Source organism: Protopterus annectens, chromosome 2.part0 (genome assembly GCF_019279795.1).
Source record: "Protopterus annectens isolate FY-2018-M chromosome 2.part0, PAN1.0, whole genome shotgun sequence".
Classification (NCBI taxonomy): Eukaryota; Metazoa; Chordata; order Ceratodontiformes; family Protopteridae; genus Protopterus; species Protopterus annectens.
In genome coordinates, this window is record NC_056728.1 from 1,300,627,872 (window position 1) to 1,300,651,562 (window position 23,691).

General features: G+C 40.1%; 1 protein-coding gene across 10 annotated transcripts in view; it reads left to right on the forward strand.

Moving 5' to 3' along the window:
• LOC122793454 (amyloid-beta A4 precursor protein-binding family B member 2-like) overlaps nt 1-23,691 on the forward strand; it is a 1,559,346-nt gene that overhangs the window by 1,266,247 nt on the left and 269,408 nt on the right. For 5 of the 10 annotated variants that reach the window (XM_044061470.1, XM_044061469.1, XM_044061471.1 and 2 more), the window contains one exon: nt 15,528-15,778. In XM_044061470.1, coding sequence (XP_043917405.1) covers nt 15,528-15,778 — 251 coding nt within the window. The remainder of the gene's footprint in view (nt 1-15,527; nt 15,779-23,691) is intronic. The other 5 variants (XM_044061476.1, XM_044061478.1, XM_044061475.1 and 2 more) reach the window with 3 other exon arrangements.

The following is a 23,691-nucleotide window of genomic DNA, read 5'->3' on the forward strand; positions in this document are numbered from 1 at the left end:
AGCTTAGGTATTAATCCCTGAAATATCTATTAGGTTTAACAAAAAAAAGTTAACATTGCATAGCTTATCTTCTATGTTTTTTTCTGTGCACTTATTCATGTACTGCAGTTAAACATTAATTTGAAAAAGTCTCCTGGAATCAAAGAATTTTTATCACGATTGTGGGTTTTGCATGCATCTTTAGATCTTTGTTGTCTGGGGCTTTATGTTCATAATAGATTCTACCCTGGCAGAATTGTCCCAAGAGGTGGGGCCATCCAACTCAGATCTAGAGTTTGAACATCAAGATGGTTCATTAAAAAAAAATCAAAAAATATCCGAAACCAAAACCCTCACCCATTTATCATTTACAAAGCAAAGGGTGTAGAGTGGAGTGTGATACCAGTCAAGTACCAGGCAGGAGTAAGGCAGGCTGGGACAGAATGGACTCTGGCATTGGAAGCTGGCTGTATGAATGTGGATGTTGTATCACTATTCAAGAAAGAGGCAGAGCTTGTCTGGGGAGTTGAAAAGTACTATCTAGATACAGTTGGTCATAACTCTATACACAGCATTTGTTCTGGCAGTGGACTTCTTGAAATTGGTGTCTCTCCAGCTCTTGAGATGCCCCTTTAGGGCTTTAAGCACATACGGGATAGTCACAAACCCCTGAGTAGACATCATACAGTTTGATTTTGAGCCAGTAGACGAGAGGGTCATCTGAATTTGACTACTAGTAGTAAATGGTAAAACTGTGTGTGTATGCATGTAACAGCTGTTCAGTGTGTTTCGACAGTTGATAGGCATGCGTTTGGTGCTTGGTAAGGTATTACTTACTGACTGTGTAACTCTGTTGAGAATTTTACAACCCCCCCCCCCCCAGAGAGAATGATGGAGATCTAAAGGTTGTGGTTGGGAATAATGGCTTGTTTGATCAGAACCTATGTGTGAATTGTTACTGGACTTACATTGTAAGCATAAATTGTCCATAAAAATGCAGTGTTCAGACACAAGGATGCTCATATGGTGTACTTGTTGCTTGCCGCTTTGGTACAAGATTCTGGGCACCCGAGTTGAGAGGCTCTGAGCTGTCAGCTGATTACCACTAGATGACAGGTGGGGGTTAGACTGTTAGAATTGTGGCTTGTGATACCTACAAAGTCCAGCCATGCAGTGATGGTGTGCTGGAACATATTAATTCTTCTGTGTCAGTTGAGATCATTTTTCACCTCTAGAAGAGCGCTCTTGTGGAGTGGGGGGAGTTTAGATATAGAGACTGAAAGGACCTGTTGTAAGAAAGGAGTAGTTGAGGTGGTGTTGATGTTTCTCATGAACATTAGCACTTGCCTGTACTGGCAGAAACCAGCAGTTATGGAAGCAGTGAAAGTAAAGAAAGACATCCTCTGTATATTGTTAGAAGAGGGGTTGCCACATTGGATAAGTGCCTGCAGGCCAGGAAGACAGTAACTGCGGAAGTTGCTGCGATAAAGACAGAAGTATGAGAGGAGTTTAGTGAGGCCCTGGAGTTAATTAAAAAAAAACACTGCAACTCTAAAGACCTTGTCCAATAAAATAAATAGACTCATTACCCTGTTTGTCATGGAAGCACACCACTGTTTAACAATCAGCAAAACCAAATGTTTACCTGTTATTCAAAGAGCTGCCCTCCTTCTTGGATCTCATTTATTTAAACTATTACACTTTAAAACCGCTGTGGTGGTGCTGTGGTAGCGTTGTCGCCTCATAGTAAGATGCTGTCCGGTTCGATTCTCAGCTAGAGCGTCTTCTGTGTGGAGACATGCGTGAATGGGCATTCCTTCGTTGAAGTTTGTGCGTCAGGGCTGGTAACTTGGCACGTAAAGATCAACTACCAATCATTAGCGGACCGGAGTTCCGCTGTGGCGACCCCTAACTGGGAAAAGCCGAAAGACACAACAACAACAACAACAACCCTTTGATTCCTTTTCCCTACTGGCAGCCAATCATTGAGAACACCATTATATAACTTTAAAGGTCAGATACACTCTAGCCAAATCATACAAGCACCCAGAACGAAACTACAATGCAACAGTCACAGCTTTTCAGTTCTTGGACCTCAGCTTAAATACTTGTCCTAAGATCAGCTCACACTCGCTTGTGCTGTAGCCAGGGATGGATGCATGTGTAGAAGTGAGCATGGTTATTATGGGGTTTCTGCTGTTCCCAGGTCACAGCATCACAGCAGGAGTTATGGGAGCTAGGATAAGCACACATCTCTGATGACTGGTTGTACAATAGCCCTTATCCTGGAAGAATGAGGCTAAATGGCAGTACTACATTTTGACAGACAGTGGGAAGAAAAAGACCCAAGGTAAACATGTGTAGACTCTCCATTGAGGCTATTTTTATATTTGTTCTGTTGATCCTTGGTGGAGACTGAAGGATGAGCATCATCTACTTATTAGTTTCACTTGGAGGAAAAAGATGAGTCATTTTACTTTAAGGGCTTTGCACATTTTTAAAGCAGCAACTCATGTAATCACCACAGCGCTGTACCCAGTCTGACCTTAATTACTACAGTGGCTCTTAGCTGAGGCCTTTGTTATCATTTCATCAGTTGTTCAGCATCCTTTCCTGGCTGACCTTTGAAGATGAGACATTTCCTAGAGAACAGTCTATGTTGGTGACCGTAATAAAACTACTGTGAAAGTAATTGATAAGGTGTCATAATGTATTGCTCGTATGTTCATTACATTTTAAACTGACTTGTGGTTGATTGTTTTATTATTATAAATTTTAAACAGAGGTTGCATTGGGTGGTTTATTATCATTATCATTATTTTGGTGACCATGCAGACTGTGGATGGATGTCAAAGGAATGCTGCTGTACTGATTGAGTAAACATCCCTGCACCTGTAAAACAGCTCTTATATCTGGCCTAACGTAACTGACATTATAATGAGATGTGGCTGCCTTGCCTGTTTTTTCCATGCATGTGAAAGCTGCCACACAAGTTAGTATTAAGAGAAATGGAGTAAAATAATGACTAAGGAAACAGTCTTCTTTGTAGGTGTATTGGCATATAAAGTGATTCATTTACCAGACAAGTCCTGTTTAGACAGTGAGGTATGCAATAGATCTTTCCCCAGTCAGTAAAATGCACTGTCCCCGGATAGGCTTATGTACATAAGTGAGCACAGATGAATCATCACTGAATTATTTAGAGGGATATTGCATTTCAGCAGTTATCATTAGTAAATTCCTGGTATACTGTGCAAAATTATTCCAAGAAGTCACTTCCTATGTCTGTGAAAATCCTCCCCGTAGATAATTTGATTATAAGGCTGGGAATGTTTGCGGTGGAGGTTAGTGTGACACTCTCCTGGCATGGTAATGTGTGAGCAAAGCAAGTGATACTGTTGTACTTTTTCCCTCCATTAGCTGGCAGCACTAGTTATGTATTTAGAAGCCTGCCTCAGAATCTGTTTCGATGATCGCACTGTTGTCAGAATGTTTTAATGTAGTTATATTATGTTAATGTTAAAAAATGTGGTTCTGTGCTTATTTTTGTTAGGGGTGAGTTTTGTAGCTGAACTATTAAGAAGTGTCATGAGTTTGGAAATATTCTTGGCTAGTGTGGTGTGGGGAGGATTGCAGAAAAGAAAATGACTAAATATGTCTGAAGCCTTGCATTTTTGAGGAAAGCCTGTTTTTCTTTTTTTTGTGTGTGTACTAGTGCCCCCTGATAGAAACTGAGGGTTATCATGCTGGTACCATTTGCTGCTGTCTGAGGGTGAGATCTGTGCACTAGCCAGTGCCACTGAGGACTGGAAAAAAACATCTAAGGGGGTATTTAGTAGCCCATGACAGATCACTGCTTGCCCTGATGTAACATTACAGAGGAATAATAACATCTCTGAAGTTATTTTATGCTTCAGTGGCCCTGTCTCCCATTACAAAATATTGTATCCTCAGGTCAAGTTTAAAAGGGTCACTGATAGTAGTTCTGATCTGAATGACTAAGTCAGAATTAGTGGGAGTGAGCAGGGGTACCAGCTGCATGGCAGGAGAGGATATCAATCCTGTGCTGTTTCACAGTCACTTCAGAATAGATATTCTGGTAAACTATGTTTCTTACTCAGTCCATTTCATTTCCTTTGCATATAGTCATAAACTCCTTCATCTTGACCCATACTTCTTTCGCATGCATGCACTTTCTGGAAATATCAAAAGTACGAGTTACGCAATGGCTAGAGGCAGTGAAGTGTTTGTGGAAAATGATTATTCACTGCACACCAGGCAGAAGAGAAGCAAATCAATCCCAGCAATCAGGGAATGTCGAGATGCAGATGTGAGATTCAAGTTGCTGTATCCAGCTGTATTCAACATATCTTTTCCTGGAAGATCAAATACATTTTTTTGATGCAGAACAGGCTAAAAAGGAAATGCAAAAAGTTTATCCAACAAAAAGTGACCCATCAAACAGAAAGGGAATGTGCTTATCATTCTTCTGACAATAAAGCTCATAGAGAGACTTTGCGAGTGAAACCTTTAACAATGTTCAAAAGGGAAATGCTTGAGAGATAGAAGAAAACATAGGACTTGACTAGAAGAATCAGGAGTACGTTAAGAGTTGAGCCAGAGTCTGGTTTTGGGAGATGGGGTTGAACAGGGAGAAGACCAGAAACACTGAAATTGTGAATAAATGTGAGATTATAAAGCATCACTCACATCTGTGAAATGTGGCTTTGCAAGAAAAAGCTGATAAAAATTGTACTTTTGTTGACTGTCAAACATATGGGTGGACTGTAAAGCACACACCCCACTTTGTCATTAATGTTTAGAAGGACAATAAAAGAAAAATAAACTGTAAGTAAAACAAATTTTGCTCTTAATAGTATTTCTGTAGACCATTTCATGATGTAAACTGCATGTTATAAAGTAAAGCACTTTTGTGCAGTATGTAGTTGGGGATATTTTAAATATGGCTGTGAGAATGAGTATTTTCAGTGATTATTCTATGTGATAAAGATATTAAAGTAAACTTACTTTTTTAGTGTTTAGAAATACAGTCTTTACAATGTAAAATGAAAAGGCTGGATGAAAGGAAGTTTAGGTTAATATGCTGTAATCTTGGGGTGCTGGAGTGGTGTAAAAGTGCACTGATTATATTAAATATAGAGTTGAGATGTTTTCTCTTATCTTTGAATAGGTGAATATCTGGATTAATGGCCCTGGCTTAATAAAAAAACAACTGTTTTCTGTAAGTAAGTAGGCTTGAAAAATAAGGCAAAATGAATGTCATGAGAAGTGTTATCATATGCAATGGTATTAGCTCGTTTGTTTTTCTTTTAACAAATGTTCATTGGGAGTGAAGTTTGCAGCTGAAGGTAGTTGTACATTCTGTTTGTTCTGAGTGAAATTGACGAAGACTCCTACAAGCATTTGCAGAGCTGTTAGCCGTTTTTTTTTTTTTCTCATTGCTATATTTCTATGGACATGAGTTGTCTGCAGGTACAAACAATCTTTAGAGTTCGGAGTATTGTCTACTGAGGGAAATGCGAAATTTAAAAGTACAAGGGCAAAAACAGTTCAGTAAAAAAGTTTGAAATTATTGGAAATTAATGCAGCATTGCAGCTTCCCTAGCAGCCTTAATACGTCAGTGCATTTAATAAAAAGTGTATAATTTAGTTTTATTTAAAGACAGCCAGTGCACTTTTTCTTAAGGCTAAAAGTTAACATTTTCTGAAAGCATACAATGTGTTTTTCACATCTGAAAGGAGAAGATAAATAAGAAAAGAACAGACAGTAATCAGTTTAAGTGGGAGCACAAGGTATAACATGCAGTTTAGCATGGATAACCCTAATTTTATGTTATGTAATGCCTGCGTGTGCAACTGTTGATTTGTGGCAGTTGTTCCTATCTGGAGGGTCAAACTTCATTTTTTGAAGATTTACTTAGTTTTGTGTGTTTATTCTAAGCTGATAGGTTATGGGGTGTTCTGACAAGTTATTTCATTTTTTTGTTTGTTTGTTTGAGGGTTTTCATTAAAACTAAAAGTCTTGAAAAATGTGATATGGGTTCAAATGGAGATGACAAAAACAACTGTATAAAAGATCAGCCTGACAAACATTAGTGTGTGCATGTGACAAAAGTTGGAAATACACATTCAGAAAAGCTGTCGTAAATACTAGGTGGAAATAATAACTTCTTATACTAATGGCTCTGCTATCCATGTTTTGGAACATAAATCGCCTTAAAGGTATAGATAAAAAGGTGAAAGCATTAAATTATAGTAAGAAATGCAGAGTTGAAGTAGTGTGGCAGGAGAAAATTTGGAAAGAAATGAACATACGAGTTTGATAAAGAATTTCAAAATGGATATTCAGCTGAGTATCAGGGACAAGGGAAAAGGGGAGTAATTATACTAAATGCTAGAGGAGCTCCAATACTGATAGAAGAATAACAAATAAAATATTATAAGGCAGACTTGTGGTGGTAAGGGGCTACTGGCAAAGAAGGAGGATTACACTGGCATGTATTTGTATTTCACCAAAAACTGCTATCATGGAGCTTAAGACATTTTGAGGAGAAATAATCAGCTTTCAGCACAGAATATTGCTAATAGATGATGCCTGGAACTTCATTTGCAACAGTGATGATGTATCTGGGGGAACCTAGAAGGTAAAATATAACAATGTAGGGTAGTTCTCTGAAAGAATTTATGAAAATATTTGGTATGAAAGATGTGAATTCAGTAGTAGGAACTCAAAGAAAATGTACATATCGATGTCCTTATATTCCCATGTTGCAGTATTCATAACATGAGGGATATTCTGCCTAGGCAACTTGAACATCCAGCCAGTATACCAACGACATAAGCTGCTGTAAGGTACGTGTGACATTGCACATAGCACAGCAGAGCTTCGGCCATAAAAGTGACGTCTGCACATACCATCCTCAGAACTTCTCTGCAGCCAGTCCAAATAACATCTTCCTGTCTTCCTTCAGTTGCTTCCTCTACCTTCTTTGACTGCTAGGGAATTCCTCAGCATGCTAGGCTTCATGGCCTCAGTTATTCCAGTGCATCATCTACCCAACTCCACATGCAAAAATTCCAGTGGTACCTGAAAGCACTCTGGTCACAGCATGCTTATCCTCAGAAATTTGTCCTCCCACTCCTGCATTGCTTAAAGAACGAATTGCGTTGGTGGATTCACCAAATCTCTTGGAACCCAGGACTTCCCCTGCAGCCACTACCCCCCATTCAGGAAATGTGCACAGATGTTTCAGATCTTGGGTGGGGAGCAACCCTGGGGAACCTAAAAGTCCAGGGCTTGTAGTCTCCCTCCACATAAGGAAGCAACATATCAACATCAAAGAGATGAGGGCTCTAATCCTGGCCCTTCAAGCCTTCATCTCTCCTTCCAGGTCCTCTGAAGCTGTTCACAGACAACACCACCGTTCTCTGCTATGTAAACAAGCAGGGGGAACAAAGTCTTACCTACTTTGCAGATTAACAATCCAAGCCTGGGAGGCTGCTCTTCAAGCAAAGGTGACATCTGAAGTTGTTAATCTTATTCCTATTCATCACTGATGAGTTCGGTTCCGAGCCCTCGGAACCGAGTCGGCCTTTTACCAAGCTTGCTTGCACCAAAAACTCTCGAGCTAAGCTGCTACCCACAATGCCCTTTGCTCAGTTACCTCAGATCTCGTTTGCTGTGCAGCCATATAGCAGCATTTCACAGAGCTCTCCAGCTAAGTGCTTTTTTCAGATATAGTTTCAAGTTTTGTAAAAGTTTTTCTCCTTTTATAATCTATTCTTGATATCTATATTGCTTCACCTCTACCCGCAGGTATTTCTCTCTTACTATTGTTGGTAATTTCTTGGTATTTCTAACTTTCTACCCTTGTGATATCTTGTTACCATTGTTGGTATTTCCTTTCTCTCATCTTCATTTCCTCTCTTTCCCTTTTGTGTGACACAATCACACAAATGGATGATCCACAGGGATGTGTTTTTGGACTTTCTCCACCAGCAGGGTACTCCTCAAATAGATATCTTAGCCTCCCCTTTAAGCAGACAACTTCCAAAGTTCTGTACCAGAGTCCCACATCCTCTGGTTTGGAAGGGGGATGCCCTATCATTCTTCTGGAAGGGGATGTTTCTATACACATTCCCCACTTCCCCCTAATTAAGAAAGTCTGGAAAATACAGGAGGACAAACCAAAAGTCTTGTTGGTGGCCCCCTTTTGGCCAAGACAACATTGATTCCCTCTTCTGCAGTTAGTCAAGGGCAATCGTCACAAGTTACCTCACAGGGTGGATCAACTCACACAAGACGAGGGATCTCTCATTCACCCACATTTGACAACACTGAATCCGACCTTGTGGGTGATAGGCTTCTGATTCCTTATAGACACCTTTTTCTGAGGACATGCTTCTAGTCCTGCAGTAGGCCAGGAAACCTAATACAAGGAGATTGTACTTGTCCAAATGGAAGAGGTTCTCAATCTGGTGTCTTAAGAGACTAGATTCATTTTCAGTGGATATCCCTCTAGTTCTTTCTTACTTGTGTGAAGTGCTCAAGGCTGAACTGGCTTATTCTTCAGCTAAAGCCATTTGTCAGCCATTTCTGCATGTCTGCCTTTGTCTCCCCCCTTAGCTTCTAGGTTAGAGGTCAAACTTTTTCTAAAAGGTGTCCTTGATATCAGACCTCCCAGGAAACCTGTTCCTCCTCCCTGGGACCTAAATTTTGTCTTGGAAAAACAAACCCAGATTCCCTTCGAGCCTGCTACTTCCTCTTGCCTAAAATTTTGCAGTTGGAAAACTGTTTTACATGTAGCCATTACATCTGCTAGGCTAGTTTCATAACTCCAAGCTTTAATAGCCTCTCAATCCTTTTTGATTTTTCACAAAGATGGAGTGTCCCTGCGTACCAACCCTACCTTCATGCCAAAAGTGGTTAATGACTTGCCCCTCAACCAATCTATACATCTACCCACTGTTTTCCCTTCTCCTCAAAACTTCAGTGAGAGGGTGCTTCACATTTTAAATGTCCACAAATAACTTAGATTTTTATCTGTACAAGACCAAATCAATTAGAAAGGCTGAACAATTGTTTGTTTTCTTTCACCCCAGGGTGATGGGTAAACCTGTTTTTAAACAGACTGTTTCATCTTGGATCTCAAAGGCTCTTACCTTTTGCAACCTCTCTCAGCGAAAAACTCTTTCTTCTTCTGTTAAGGCCCATTGAACTATAGCAGTGGCCTCCTCTGCAGCCTTCTCTAAAGGATTGGACACTGCCTCTATCCTGTAAGGCAGCGACTTGGTCCTCTGTTCATACCTTTTCAAAACACTACAAACTGGATACTATTTCCAGATACGGAGCAAGATTTGCTAGAGCAATTCTGCATGGATTTGTGGAGACTTCCTGTGCCCCACCCCTCTTCTTACTCATGAGCTTTGGTATTCTCCCTCATGGTATGAATACTACAACACGGGAATAGAAGGACATAGAATAGTTGTGTAAAATATTACCATAACCATAGATGTCCTTCTCTTCCATGTTGCATTATTCTGTCCCTCCCTTCCCCTTGGTTCATGCTCTTCCTTAGATATGTTTTGGGGTTTTCTTTTTTGCTTCTTATCCTTGGACTAATGTCCTGACTGGGGCATTCAGTTCTGAGGATGGTACGTGCAGATGTCACTTTTATGACCGCTCAGCTGTGCTATGTGCAACGTCATACGTATCTTACAGTAGCTTAAGTCATTGATATACTGGCCGGATGTTTGGGTCACCTAGGTGGAATGTCCCTCATGTCCTGAATACTGCAGCATGGAGGAGAAGGACATCTATGGTAATAGTAAGATTTTACACAAGTGTTCTTTCCTCAAGTACAGTAACTGAGCTAGACTAGGTAGAAATTATATTTCACAGGAGCACATGCATTTAGTTGAATGCTTTTACACAGACACACACACACACACACACACACACACACACACACACACACACACACACACACACACACGCGCGCGCACAGGCACACACACACACGCACACACACACACACACACACACACACACACACACACACACACACACACACACACACACACACACACACTAAATATTCCAGATCATGCACCAATAAAAACTAAGATAAAAATGCAGAGTAATGAAATAAAGATGAGACACTGGCATTGTCCCACCTACCTGTTAAAAAGAGGGGAATTTAAGGAGTGGGTATAGTGGAACTTATCTGAGAGTAATTAGAGAAGCTAGAAATTTCTTCAGATGTTATAGCTATCATGTTTAAAAGTATTTTAAAAGGAGGAGAAGCACCAACATCTTGGAAGAAAGCTGTGGTGACTGTTATACTTAAAGATGGTAAAGACCCATCAGACCCAGTGTCATATAGACCCATTTCAATTTTAAACCTTGATTATAATTTGATTATGTTTTTGCTAGCTATAAGAATGGCAAAGGTATTGTCAAAATTGATTTTTGTGGAGAGGAGGCAAGCATTTGATAACATTAGTAGAACATTGATGACCCAGAGGGAAGCAGAATATAAGAAAATACCACTGTTGCTGGGTCTTGATGCAGAGAAAGCATTCAACTGAGTAAGTTGGGATTTTATGAGTATGGCAATGGAAGCATTTGCATTCCCTGATACAATAATAAGGTTAATTAGGAGGATATATGAAGGATCGGAGGCAAGAATTAAAGGTTCCCGTCTGATAAGCCATGTTTGAGCAAAGGAATCCGGCATGGGTGTCCTCGTTCCCATTTGTTATTTGCTTTATGTTTAGAGCCATTGGCAAAGAAAATAAGGGACTCAGAAATTCAAGGATATGTTTGGTATGGTAATTAAGAAAAGTTTGCTTTATTTGCAGATGATATTATTTTGCACCTGATAAAACCAGAAAAGGACATCTGAGTTTTGTGGAACATTTTGAGATAGTTTTAAGTCTTTTCGGGGTATAGCGTTAATGAAGATAAAGGCTCTAGCCATAATTTATGTACCCACACATGAACTGGTTCAGCAGTACCTATATGTATGGGGACATGACAAAATTAAGTATTTAGGAGAATGGATTAAAAAGGTTTCTTTTGTGGCAGCTAAGGATATGTGGGAAGAGACTAAACAAAAGATTATACAAAAACTGAGAAACTGGAAGATCTTGTTTATGGATATGAATATAGATACAAGCAGTGAAAATGTTTTTAGTCTGTTTAGTTTTATATGCCGGTTGGGCATATTTTTATCAACCAGAAGAGAAGTTGTGGACAACAATTAAAGATTTGAAGAATTTTTTCTAGAAGAGGAAAAGGGCAAGGGGTTAAGTGTGATAAGTTGTTCCTTCCAATAGAACAAGGTGGGTTAGGATTACATGATTTGAAGGGATATTCTAGAGCTACACAATTAAGGCTCATATACATAACATAAGCAGAAAGATATAATTCAAAAGAAAGAGATTGTGATGAAGTAAGGGGTGTGGGGATTCAAGAAATAAGGATAGAGTGTGATTTGGGATGCAGATCCTTCAGGAGAATAACAACAGCAATACAGAATATTATACGCATAAAGTAGCAGAACATATTTTAAGAATTAAGCCAACACGATAATGGAGATGGACAGAAAATAAGCAAGAGAGGGCTGGAATTTACTGGAGAAAACATGCAGAGGAACCAATGTATTGAAAGCACATAACTAGAGAGGGAAGAGTAATAGAATGGGATGAGGCCAAGAAGACATTTGGACTGTAGGGGATTGATGTCAGAGTATAGACAAAGAGAAAAGGATAAGGGACTCTAAGTGAAGGACCTGCTGTGGTAGAGTTTTTAGATTAATCTGGAACAAAAGTTACTCTTAAAGAGGGATGATTAGTAGGGCATGATAACTGTAAGAATAAAAAAAATACACTCAGGAGGCAGTCACTGAAAAGAAACTCCCAACTTTTAATGGTACTTCTGGTACCTCGGTAAACAGCCTTCAAGGAATAACATAAGCCACCAGCCCTTCCCATTTTATGTCAAACTGCTCCAATTAAACAATGATCTCATCACCCAATAATTTACTACAAGAACCTGCTTAAACAAACATACCCTTGAAAAGGGGTAAAATATTTTTCCATATACAATGTTACAAAATGTCACATATACAGTGTTATAACTTATGCATTTAAATTCACATCCAGATTCATACTTTTATGTTTTAAGGTATTATAATTTAGAATGAACCTGCTTTCCAAAAAAAGTCTGTTGAACTAACTATCTTTTGCTTTTCCAGATGGTTCCATGCTCACTTCTGCTATAGACGTATGTGATCATGTATACACTTAATGGTATTTGTAGCTTAAGAGGCTACTCTGGTGGTACTTGGTTTGCAAATGAGAAACTCTTAGTCCTTTGTTTGTGGTATTAATTGTATGAATTATTTTGAGGTATGTTTGAAGAACATAGCACTGAGAGGATTGGAACTGCTTTGTTGTAAAGTAATAGTTTGATAGTCTTGCATTTGGTCATAGTAACACATTCTGAGACTTTTAAACTGTGTTCTCATATACATCTCCATAGTGCATTCTTTGTACTTGCATTGCATTGTCATGAACTTAAATGCCATCCTTCATACAGCAGTGTTATACTGACGTAGCATGCACATCCTAATCACCATTGCATTTTCTGAGGTTCTTCTAGTGCAGAGTATAACCTAATTGTAAGTTTTGTGGGGAAGAGGGATTAAATACCTGAGTGACCAGTTATCAGTCCCAGTGCTGGTGGAGCTGACAGGGAGTGGGAGAAAAATAAAGGGTTGCGTCTGCTCACTTCTCTCAGGGTGGAAAAGAAAGGGAAGTTGCAAAGAAAGAGGTAGTCTATTGATCACCCTTGATCACTATAAGTAAAAAACTAAGAACTCTCATAAAATCATCCAAAGCAAATTTCGAGAGAAAAATAGCTAAAGACTCAAAAGACAATCATAAGGCCTTCTTTAGCTATGTTAGAAACCTAGGAGGAAACTCCCAGATATGCTCAGAACTAGTTCAAAATGATGTGAAGATTACTGATCCTACAGACATTGCCAACATACTGGCTGACAGGTTCAGTGCAAACTTCTCCCCTCCCCAAAAGGAGAGATATCTATACCAAACGATTGCAGCCCCCAAACATCTCCAGCGCCCAAGTGAGAACTGCTCTCTCCAAAGCAAAAAACACAGCATCCATGGGACCTGATGGTGTCCCCGGCTGTGTGCTCCACGAACTCAATGAGGAATTAAACCCACAGCTAGGACAGCTGTTTAATTAAAGTCTTACCTCTGTATACGCACCCAGGAGTGGCGCACTGCAACTGTGGTCCCACTTCACAAAGGCGGTGCCTCCACCGATCCTGGAAATTACCAGCCCATTAGCTTGACAAGCCTTATCTGCAAAGCCATGGAGAGGATCATAATGGACCTCATAAATAAAGACATAGGGAATTTGCAGACTTTGGATCCAACCCAGTTTGGCTTTGTCAAAGGCAGATCATGCCTTTTAAACTTGGTTGACTTCTTCGAAACAGTCACCAAAGCCATTGGCGAGGGAAAGGCAGTCCATACAGCCTACCTCGATCTGGCTAAGGCCTTCGATACAATACCCCACTCGGGTATCATTGAAAAACTCATCAGCTTAAATGTTAACCCATACATCACAAGATGGGTTGCAAACTGGCTGAGTGACAGAACCCATAGGGTCAGAGTTGCTGGCGCCATGTCAGACTCAAAACCTGTCACAAGTGGTGTCCCACAGGGCTCAGTCCTGGGCCCACTCTTGTTTGGCATCTACTTTTCCGAAGTTCAAGCAAACACAGGAGGGTTATGGCTGACAAAGTTTGCAGATGACTGCAAACTGGGCGCCATAGTAGAAAACACATCTGACACAGATATCCTTCAGAAGGGTCTCACAGAAACGGATAACTGGTGCCAGAGCCACGGCCTGAAGTTAAATGCCATAAAAAGCATAGTCATACCCTTTGGGAAAAACAAGGTTACCCCTAGCTACCAAATAGGTGGCAATCCACTGAGCACAGAAGAAGTTATCAGGGACCTGGGGACCCAGGTTGATAGTAGTCTGTCATTCGACACCCATGTAGCTAAAGTAGTTAGGAAGACCTTCTACATTGCCCACCTTATCATGAAGGGATTCTCATCTAGATCAAGGGAGGTCATAGTCTCCCTTTACTCATCACTCATCAGACCAATGATTGAGTACAATGCCCCATTCGGGATGTATCTGACCCGACACTTGCAGCAGCTGGAGAGGCCACAAAAGTTCCTCACCAAAAGGATAAAGGGTCTCAAAAATCTGTCCTATGCTGCCCGACTGAAAGAACTCCAGCTCTATTCAGTCGCCACCGCTTGCTCAGAGGTGACCTTTGCCTAACATACAAGGCCATGTCAAACCCAGATTTGATGAATATGCTTCACCTCAAAAATCTAGATCCATCAGAGCCACAAGGGCGGGAGACTTAAACCTCGACACGGCTATTAATAGGACGTGCTGGAGGGATAGATTCATCACCCAAAGACTCCCTATGCTGTGGAACAAAATCCCGGTACATGTGAGGCAGAGCACCTCGCTGGCCTTGTTCAAGAGAAATCTTGACCAATGGATGGGAGATCGCAGATATACCCCAGGGATTACCTCAGTGTCACTGCTCGACAGAGGCACAGCAAAATAATGGGTATAGTTCCCCATACTAAAGGGGTGGCGTAAGCCACAAAACGATGGGCTAGGCTTGTAAATGCCCTCGGGCAGATAGCCTAGTATGAACCTATGAACCTATGAACCTATGAACTGACTATTGGAGGCTTGAGAGCCAGGTGGCTAGGGTGTCTGCTAGCTTATGTCATGCCTGGAAGTGAATGGCAGTGCTATACAATACTCATTGCATGTCCATCCTTAAAGGTGTGACTAAGCTTGCATGGGGAAACTGATAGAGCTTAATGAAAAAACCCAATTCCTTGTCTGGATGGTAGCACTCAAAGTGTTACGATGATCTGAATGTACATACTATAATGTAAGAATGTCAAAATGTACTATCTTTTGCAACTTGTGCAGGGTATTGCAGTGATAGGCCAGGCCCCTGCTTGTACATGTTTCATCTCCCAAGCCCCTGAGAACATCTTTGCACCAAAGACATGGTTGTAGACAATGCTAGAATGTAGCCAAGAACTTTTGAAATTCTTGCATTATTTTGTGTACAAGAAGATATGGGAAGTTTTTGGAAACATGTAATTTCGTAAGACTTTTAATTTAAAGAACCACATTGATAAGACAATTTGCATTTTCTTTTTTCTTATTTTTTTAAGATACCTATTTTGATAAATAATGGAACAAAGAATGCATTTGTTCTAGAGTATGTATATACAGGAAGTTTTAGATGCAAGATGATTGTTGTGAACTCTGTTGCATATTAACACGTATTTATGTGTACACATCCTAAGCTGTGAGCACATGTAATGTTATTTGGGTTCTTTAATAGCATATTGGAAATTCATTTGTTCTTTTCTTTTCCCAGCAGAAATATGGAGCGACCAATCATATCAGACAGATCCCGATCTTCCTGCTGGCTGGAAGAAAATCAGTGATATTGCAGGGACCTATTATTGGCATATACCAACTGGAACAACACAATGGGAGCGTCCTGTCTCACTTGCAGCAGAGATCCAAGGTTCTCGAAAGGGATCACTTAGCTCAGTCACCCCATCACCTACTCCAGAAGATGAGGTACAGCTGGAACTGTCCCAAAACATGACAGTAAATATGCCTGTGAGTTACATAAGAATGTTGTAAGATGTAGCAGTACTTGTTCCATTAGGGAAATGGGCTTGGTCCTATGATTGATCGGACTTGTATTTTCTGCTGTGAATGTTTATATATATTTATACACATTAACTCTGTGGTTCGATATATGCATATATATAATATGTATGTTTATATGTATTTACGTATATGTGTGTGTGTGGATTAACTTTCAAATCCCGAAGCCCATAACACTGAACGTCAGAATGTTGAGATGAAAATGATGAACACTTAAAGAACGGCTGATTTTTCTCAGGGCAAGAAAACAGTTGCACAGCATGTGGATATATGCCCTTTTCCCCACTGTAGTGCAATCCCAGAGTTTGTATATATAGTTAGGGGGGGGCTCAGCCCCCCCATGTTGAAGGGTGTGCGGGGTTTAACCCCCAAACTAGGTGTTTTTTTCATAGGCCGGTGTGTTTGAGTTAAGTGATTGACAAGTGTTTCCTTGCCCTGAGAAAAATCGGCCGTTCATGATTGTAAGTGTTTGTCATTTTCATCTGGACATTCTGACATTCGGCAGTATGGACTTTGGGATTTGAGAGGTTTTATATATATATATATATATATATATATATATATATATATATATATATATGTATACACACTAACTGTGAGGTTCAATAGTTTGATTTATTTATATATATATATATATATATATATATATATATATATATATATACACATATACACACACACACACACACACACACACACACACACACACACACACATTAACTCTGAGGTTCGATATATAGGTTTACCTTCAAAATGTTGAAAGCACATAGTCCAATATGCACATCGTCAGAATGTTTCCGCAAAATCTGTACTGCCGAAATTTCAGAAAGCTGAAAAAATGCAAACATCGACATTTCCGACTGCTCCACACCTAAAAATAAGTGGTAACATTGGTCAAAAAGGGGGCGAGATTTTCTGGTCCGAGGTTTTGAGAAGTCGCAGAAGTGGTTTCGATGATGTGATGGTCAATATTTTGAAGGTAAACCATATATATATATATATATATATATATATATATATATATATATATATATATATATAGATTCACTTTATAATCTCGAAATACTGACATATTGAATTTCAGTATCTCGAGACTGTAAAGCCGAAAACTCACAAACCCGAAACCAAAACTGCGAAATTCAAAACCGCGAACATAAACAAAACACTACACTGCACATACAGACACAAATACTCCTACCTCCCGACACTACAAAAAAGCAAAACAACACACATGAACACAACAAAACAAACACGCACACACACCTACCCTTCCTATAAGCAGGGGGCAAGACCCCCTGCATCCCCATGCAGGGGGCTATGCCCCCCACACCCTCGCTACTTATATATACTAACTCCAACGCTGCACTAAACACTGACAGACAGAAAACCCACCACCACACATTCTACACCCCCATTGCACAAACACACATCACATACAAACAAACACCACCAATCTCAACACTGACACACTCGCAGTCTTACACCTACATACCCTAACCCTCACCTAACACTCTCCAACACACTCACATACATACAAACCCTCCCCAAAACCCTTAAAAAACATAACACTTATTAACATGCCTTCAGTACAGCAGGTTCGACATTTCCGGGTTTGATATTCTGCAGTATCGCGCAACTGCAGATTCAACAATTTGGTTTAGAAATACTGAAATTCAACATTTCAGTATTTTGAGATTCTAAAGGGAACCCATATATATATATATATATATATATATATATATATATATATACACACACACACACACACACACACACACATATTAACTCCGAGGTTTGCAACCTGGAATACGACCTACGAAAATAAAATTGCCAAAAAATTCCACAGACAACCACAAGGCATTCTATAACTATGTCAAGAATCTACATGGCAATGCTCAGATCTGCTGTGTGCTACAACAGAATGGCATTAAATATACTGATCCCAAGGATATTGCCAATATCCTGTCAGATTGATTCATTGCCAACTTCACCCCCCTCTCACCCCCTAAGTGGCCCATCTCAATACTGGAAGATTGCCAAATTCCAGTAATAACGGCCACAGAGGTAAAAAACGCACTCTCCAAAGCTAAGAATACAGCATCCATGGGACCAGATGGCATCCCGGGCTGTGTACTACATGAACTACAAAATGAACTGGCACCTTACTTAAGTGTCATGTTTAATCATAGCCTCACCTCAGGCTTCGTGCCCACTGAGTGGCGCACAGCTACATTTATCCCACTCCACAAGGGTAGATCCACCTTGGATCCCGGGAACTACCACCCCATCAGTCTGATGAGCCTGATCTGCAAGGCCATGGAACTTATAAACAAAGACATTGGCAACCTTAAAACACTGGACCCCACCCAGTTTGGGTTTGTGAAGGGCCAATCTTGTCTCTTGAACCTGATTGACTTCTTCGAATCAGTCTCCAGAGCCGTGGATGAGGGTAAGGTGGTCCACACAGCCCATCTGGACCTCGCCAAGGCCTTTGAAACCATCCCCCCTCTCTGGAATCATAGATAAACACTACTAAGCTGGGCATTAATCCCTATGACACTCGATGGGTTGCCAACTGGTTTACTGAAAGAACCCACACTGTAAAAGTAGCTGAATCTAAATCCATCTTCAAACAAGTGACAAGTGGAGTACCTCAGGGTTCAGTCCTGGGACCACTCTTGTTTGGCATCTACTTCTCTGAAGTACAGGCCAATACTAAGGGACTCTGGCTAACAAAGTTCTCAGATGACTGCAAACTGGGAGCCATTATTGAATCTCCAAATTATGTGGATACTCTGCAAAAGGGCCTTACAGAAACAGTTGCTTGGTGCCAGAGCCATGGGCTCAAGCTCAATGCCAAGAAATGTATAGTTATCCCCATTGGGGAAAAAAACATGTACCCGTGAATTACCACATAGGTGGCAGTACACTAAACACCCAAAGTGTGATAAGAGACTTAGGGACACAGGTGGACAGTGGTCTCACCTTCGATAACCACATTGCCACAACAGTCAGGAAATCCTTCTATGTGGCACATCTCATCACTAAGGGCTTTTCATCCAGTAAAAAGGAGGTCATTGTCCCACTGTACACATCCCTCATTATACCCATTATAGAATACTACGCCCCATTTGGTATGTACCTCTCAAGACACCTGCAACAACTGGAAAGGCAGCAGAAATACCTCACTAAAAGAATCACAGGCCTAAAGCAGATGCCCTATGCAGGCTGCCTTAAAAAACTCCAGCTATACTCTGTCTCATATCGTCTACTCAGACGATCTCTGCTTAGCATACAAGGCCATGTCAAACCCAGAGCTGTTGGACATGCAACACCTAAAGAAATTCCAATCCCTCAGAGCCACACGCTCCAGGGATCTAAACCTTGTCATCACAGTAAACAAAACATGCTGGAGGGATAGGTTCCTGACCCTGAGACTCCCCAGACTCTGGAATAGACTGCCCATACATGTCAAGCAGAGTGCCTCTTTGGTCCTATTCAAAAGGAACCTTGACGATTGGATGGGAGAAAGGAAATTCACCCTGGGGATCACGTCAGTTGCCCTGCTAGACAGGGGTCCAGGAAGTAAATAGTGTGGGAAGAAATAGCCAGGGCATTGTTATGGATAGGCTTGTATAGGCCCTAGGGCTGATAGCCTAGTACCAACCTATGAACCTATGGAGCTTTTTCTTTAGTCTGAGTTACGTGACCTTGAGTACAGGACATTTGCCAAGTCAGCACCAATGAAACTAATAATCAAAGTCAGTTCTTTCACTGTAATAACTACAACTAGTCAACTTCTGACAAAAATGTGATCGATGAATCACAGATTCTTCTCCTGTAGGAACATACTTTGTAACCAATAATGAATTGATTACAAAATTAGAATATTGACTGCCTCCTCTTCTGTCTCGCTTTTATTGTAGTAAACCCTTGAACAATCGCAAGCTAAATCTATAAATTTGTTATTGCCATAAGATCAGAACACCAGTTTCAGATGCCATTGCATCATTGCACACTTTACAGATTGCCTAACCTCACAAATATACAACTAACTGCTTTCAAATCATTATCCATCTGATGCCAATAAACAGTGCAAATGTGTCTCAGAAAATAGCCTATAGATACAATGCTAGAAAAGTTGTGACCAGGGTCTGGTAAGCTGCCCATGTAGAACTTTTGTGCTGCTGAAATTCAATGCATGTTACGCCAACTGCTTCTTGGAAATCTTCTCTAAAGTGATTCATTTGTATATTAATTCAGGCCACTAAATCTCTATGCATTTCTGCATGGACTCTGCTACCACAGTGGTAAATATATAATATACAAGAGCAAAATGGGGACCACTGAAAGGGTGATATCATTCTAGTTTCAACTGACAGTGCAGCAGCCCTAGTCTGACATAGATGCAGTGCTGTATTTGCAGTAATATGTTCTCTGTTGTAGTCCTTTCATCTCAGAATATACCACAAAACTTCTAAAAGCAGTTTACTACCCTGCTTAACATGACTGTCAAATATGCCAATAGGGTTGGCTGCAAGTAGGGGAACAGAAGGTAGGCAAGAGGGGGCTGGTATTCACTGGTGAAAACTAGCAAAGGAACCACGGTATTTGGAGCAAATAACTAGGAGGGAAAGCTAATAGTGTGGAATGATGCCAAGAAGACAAATGGACTGCATTCTATAGAGACTGTCTTCCCTTGATATCAGAGTACAGGAAAAGAGAAAGACACAGGAGAGTCCTAAGTGAAAGATGTGCAGTGATAGAGGTTTTCCTTGAATCAAGAATGGAAGCTGCTGTTAAAAAAGGATAATTAGTAGGGTATATAAAAATACTGCACTAACTATAAGAATCAATCAGCGGAGGTTAGAAAAGACTGGGACGAGAAACTGGAAAAACTGTTCACAAAAGAACAGTGGAAGGACATATGTTGTTGTGTCTTTCGGCTTTTCCTGGTTAGGGGTCGCCACAGCGGAACTCCGGTCCGCTAATGATTGGCAGTAGATTTTTACGTGCCAAGTTGCCGCCCTGACACACAACCTTCAACGAAGGTATGCCCATTCACGCATGTCTCCACACATAAGATGCTCTAGCTGAGAATCGAACAGGACAACGTCTTACTGTGAGGCGACAATGCTACCGCAGCACCACCACCGCCTGAGTCCCAAATATGTAACAGATTCCAGAATGTTTAGTACCTTTGCTTGGAAGTGTTTGCATATGTATTTTTATACCCCAAGCAGACTTCAAAGAATTTTTCCTCAAGTAGATGGCAAATGTTGGAGGTGTGATAGGGAAGAAAGAGGTAACTGGGGACATATGTTTTTGGAGTGTAATGAGTTGGCAGAGTTTGAAAATTGCCTGCAGAGTACTCTGTCAGAAACACTGCATGAGCAAATGGATGTAAGTAAGGAAATTATTCTTATGAGCTGGGATACAGGATCTGAATTGTCTAGACAAAGTAAGGCCTTATAAGTTTCATTCTGTTCACTGCCAAAACAAGCAATTACTAGAAAATGGCAATCAAAGTTTAAACCAACTGTTCATGAAGTATACTGAATATTGTAACAGATTTAAAAGCACTGGAAGAGGGATATTTAGAAAAGGAAAAGAAAAAATACATAGAAATAAATGGAAATTGTGGGAACAATCCATGCAGAATAATGTTCAGGCGGAGGAGTGAGGAATTCAGCTTTATGTAATATTGGACTGATGACAGTTACAAAGAAAGAAAAAGATGTGTGATAAAAATGTATGTAAATGAAAACAAATTAATATGGTTTGTTTTCTTTTCCTTTCTGTTAATGTATGTTTGCCTATGTCTTACATGATAATTTAATAAAGATGTTTTAAAGCGTACATGACTGTCATGTCACATATAGAGGATTCTAGCCATCCAGCTTTCATCATTGCTGGCAGACACCGTGGAGTGCATGCATATCTCTCAGTGCTGCCTAAACCTTTGAAGCTTTTGCTGTATGCAAATGTTGGTTTTGCTTTTAACTTATAGCCAGGGATGTGTGTAACTGTCATATATGAAGGGCAGTCATGATACACAATATTCCAAGGGTGTTCTTCTGTGCAAACATTATAAACAGAAACAAGTTTTGTGATGATATGTATTGATCAAATAGGTGTCACAGATGTGCCATATCCGTATCCGATAATATTCCATCATGTTCATTAACACTCAAGTTAAGCAAATGAATTATAAAATGTGTACCTGTTAAATGGCTCCCCCAAAAGTGTTTAACTTATCTGTTAACTCCTCAGGGAGTTGCTACCACAAATAAAAGAAAGTGGAATTGAAAAAAAAAAAAAAAACAGAAAAATAAATTTCAGGGGGAAAAGCACTTCCAGCTTTGGGGGGGGGGGGTGCATCCTGTACACCATTGCTACTTATATATACTAGCTCATAGGTTGTACCATCATGGGGAAAGGCAAAATGCTCAATACACGGGCAGTTTGATCATCCATACAAAAGATGTACATTTGCTCGCTAGCAATTGCATTAATGAGTGTTGCTTAATGCCGTTTCTCAAACAGTTCTGGCTTCCCAATTAAACTTTATTGTGACAACAAAAAATTTGATTAGGATAGTTTCTTACAGTGCATTTGCAAGTCCATGTAAATATACACTTTTAATCTGTTTAGAAAGATCAGAGGTAATTGTGTATTACAGGATTTCACAGTAAAGTTTTATTGTCATAACATCATTGTAGTTAAGTGTAAATCAGTGCAGCAAGTTTTCAGCGTAATACGTTACTCTGCCTGTAGTTTACGTTATGACTGAAAGGGTCACTGGGCTAACCCATGTACCTAGCTAGCAGTCGTGTAAGTTTATACATTACAAGTTTTTTCCTGTTTGCATTTAACAGTTTTTATTCTCAGCTATTTTCTGTATTGTTGATATAGTAGAGGTTATTATTTGGCAAGTAGAGCTGGTTAAAATTACTATGCATGTAGGTAGGTACTGAGTAAATTGTCTGGCCTTGTGCTATGGTAATGATACAAAAAGCCCTGCCAGATGTAAGAAAGCGGGACATAGTTTTTATGACCCTGGTGTCACGAAGAGAAGCATGGCTTACCCACTTCAGCAATTCAGTATGAAGACTTCCACGTAGACAGTGTAAGCCGTCTCTTCTTTGCTATAGGAATAAAGGTGACTTTTCAGTAATAACTGAGAATTAATGGTTTTGTCCTTATTTGATGGCAGCGAGTTTTATAAGAAATATCATTGCTGCAGTCATATACAGTGCTGACACTTCCTCTGTGACATTGAATGACACTAACTCAGTATTAGCAAGCAAGAGGGAGCCTGTATGTCGAGCAGACCTCTCTGAAAGGACCAGTTTATCACAGGAAACCCGGGAAGTTGCCCAGCATTTGACATACGTGCTGAATCATCAGCTCTGGCATCCCCAAATTCACTCAGTGGTACACACAGTGCACAGCAGTCAGAAAAATAGCAATTTCATCCCAGCCCATTAAGTTAAGCATTTCTGCTTTAGTTTTGTCCAAATATAGGACAACGTAGAACTGAGTAAAAACAACTTTTCACAGCAGCTCTTTTTAATTGTGTACAGTAACTTGGCAGTAAAAGGACAACACATATTTTACAAAGAAGTATAAATCTTTAGAAATATAAAAGGTGTACTGAAAGATGTAATGCAATGAGATGTATGTGAGAAAAACACAAAATTAAACTACAGTTCCTGCTATGCCTTTTCAAATGAATGACTTGCTTCTCTTCTTTTATTACCTTTATCAGCCCATGACAGCGATAGTCTTCATTATACAGAAACAGAAGTATGAATTATAAAAGCAGTCCAATGACAGATATAGTACACATATTGTTATTC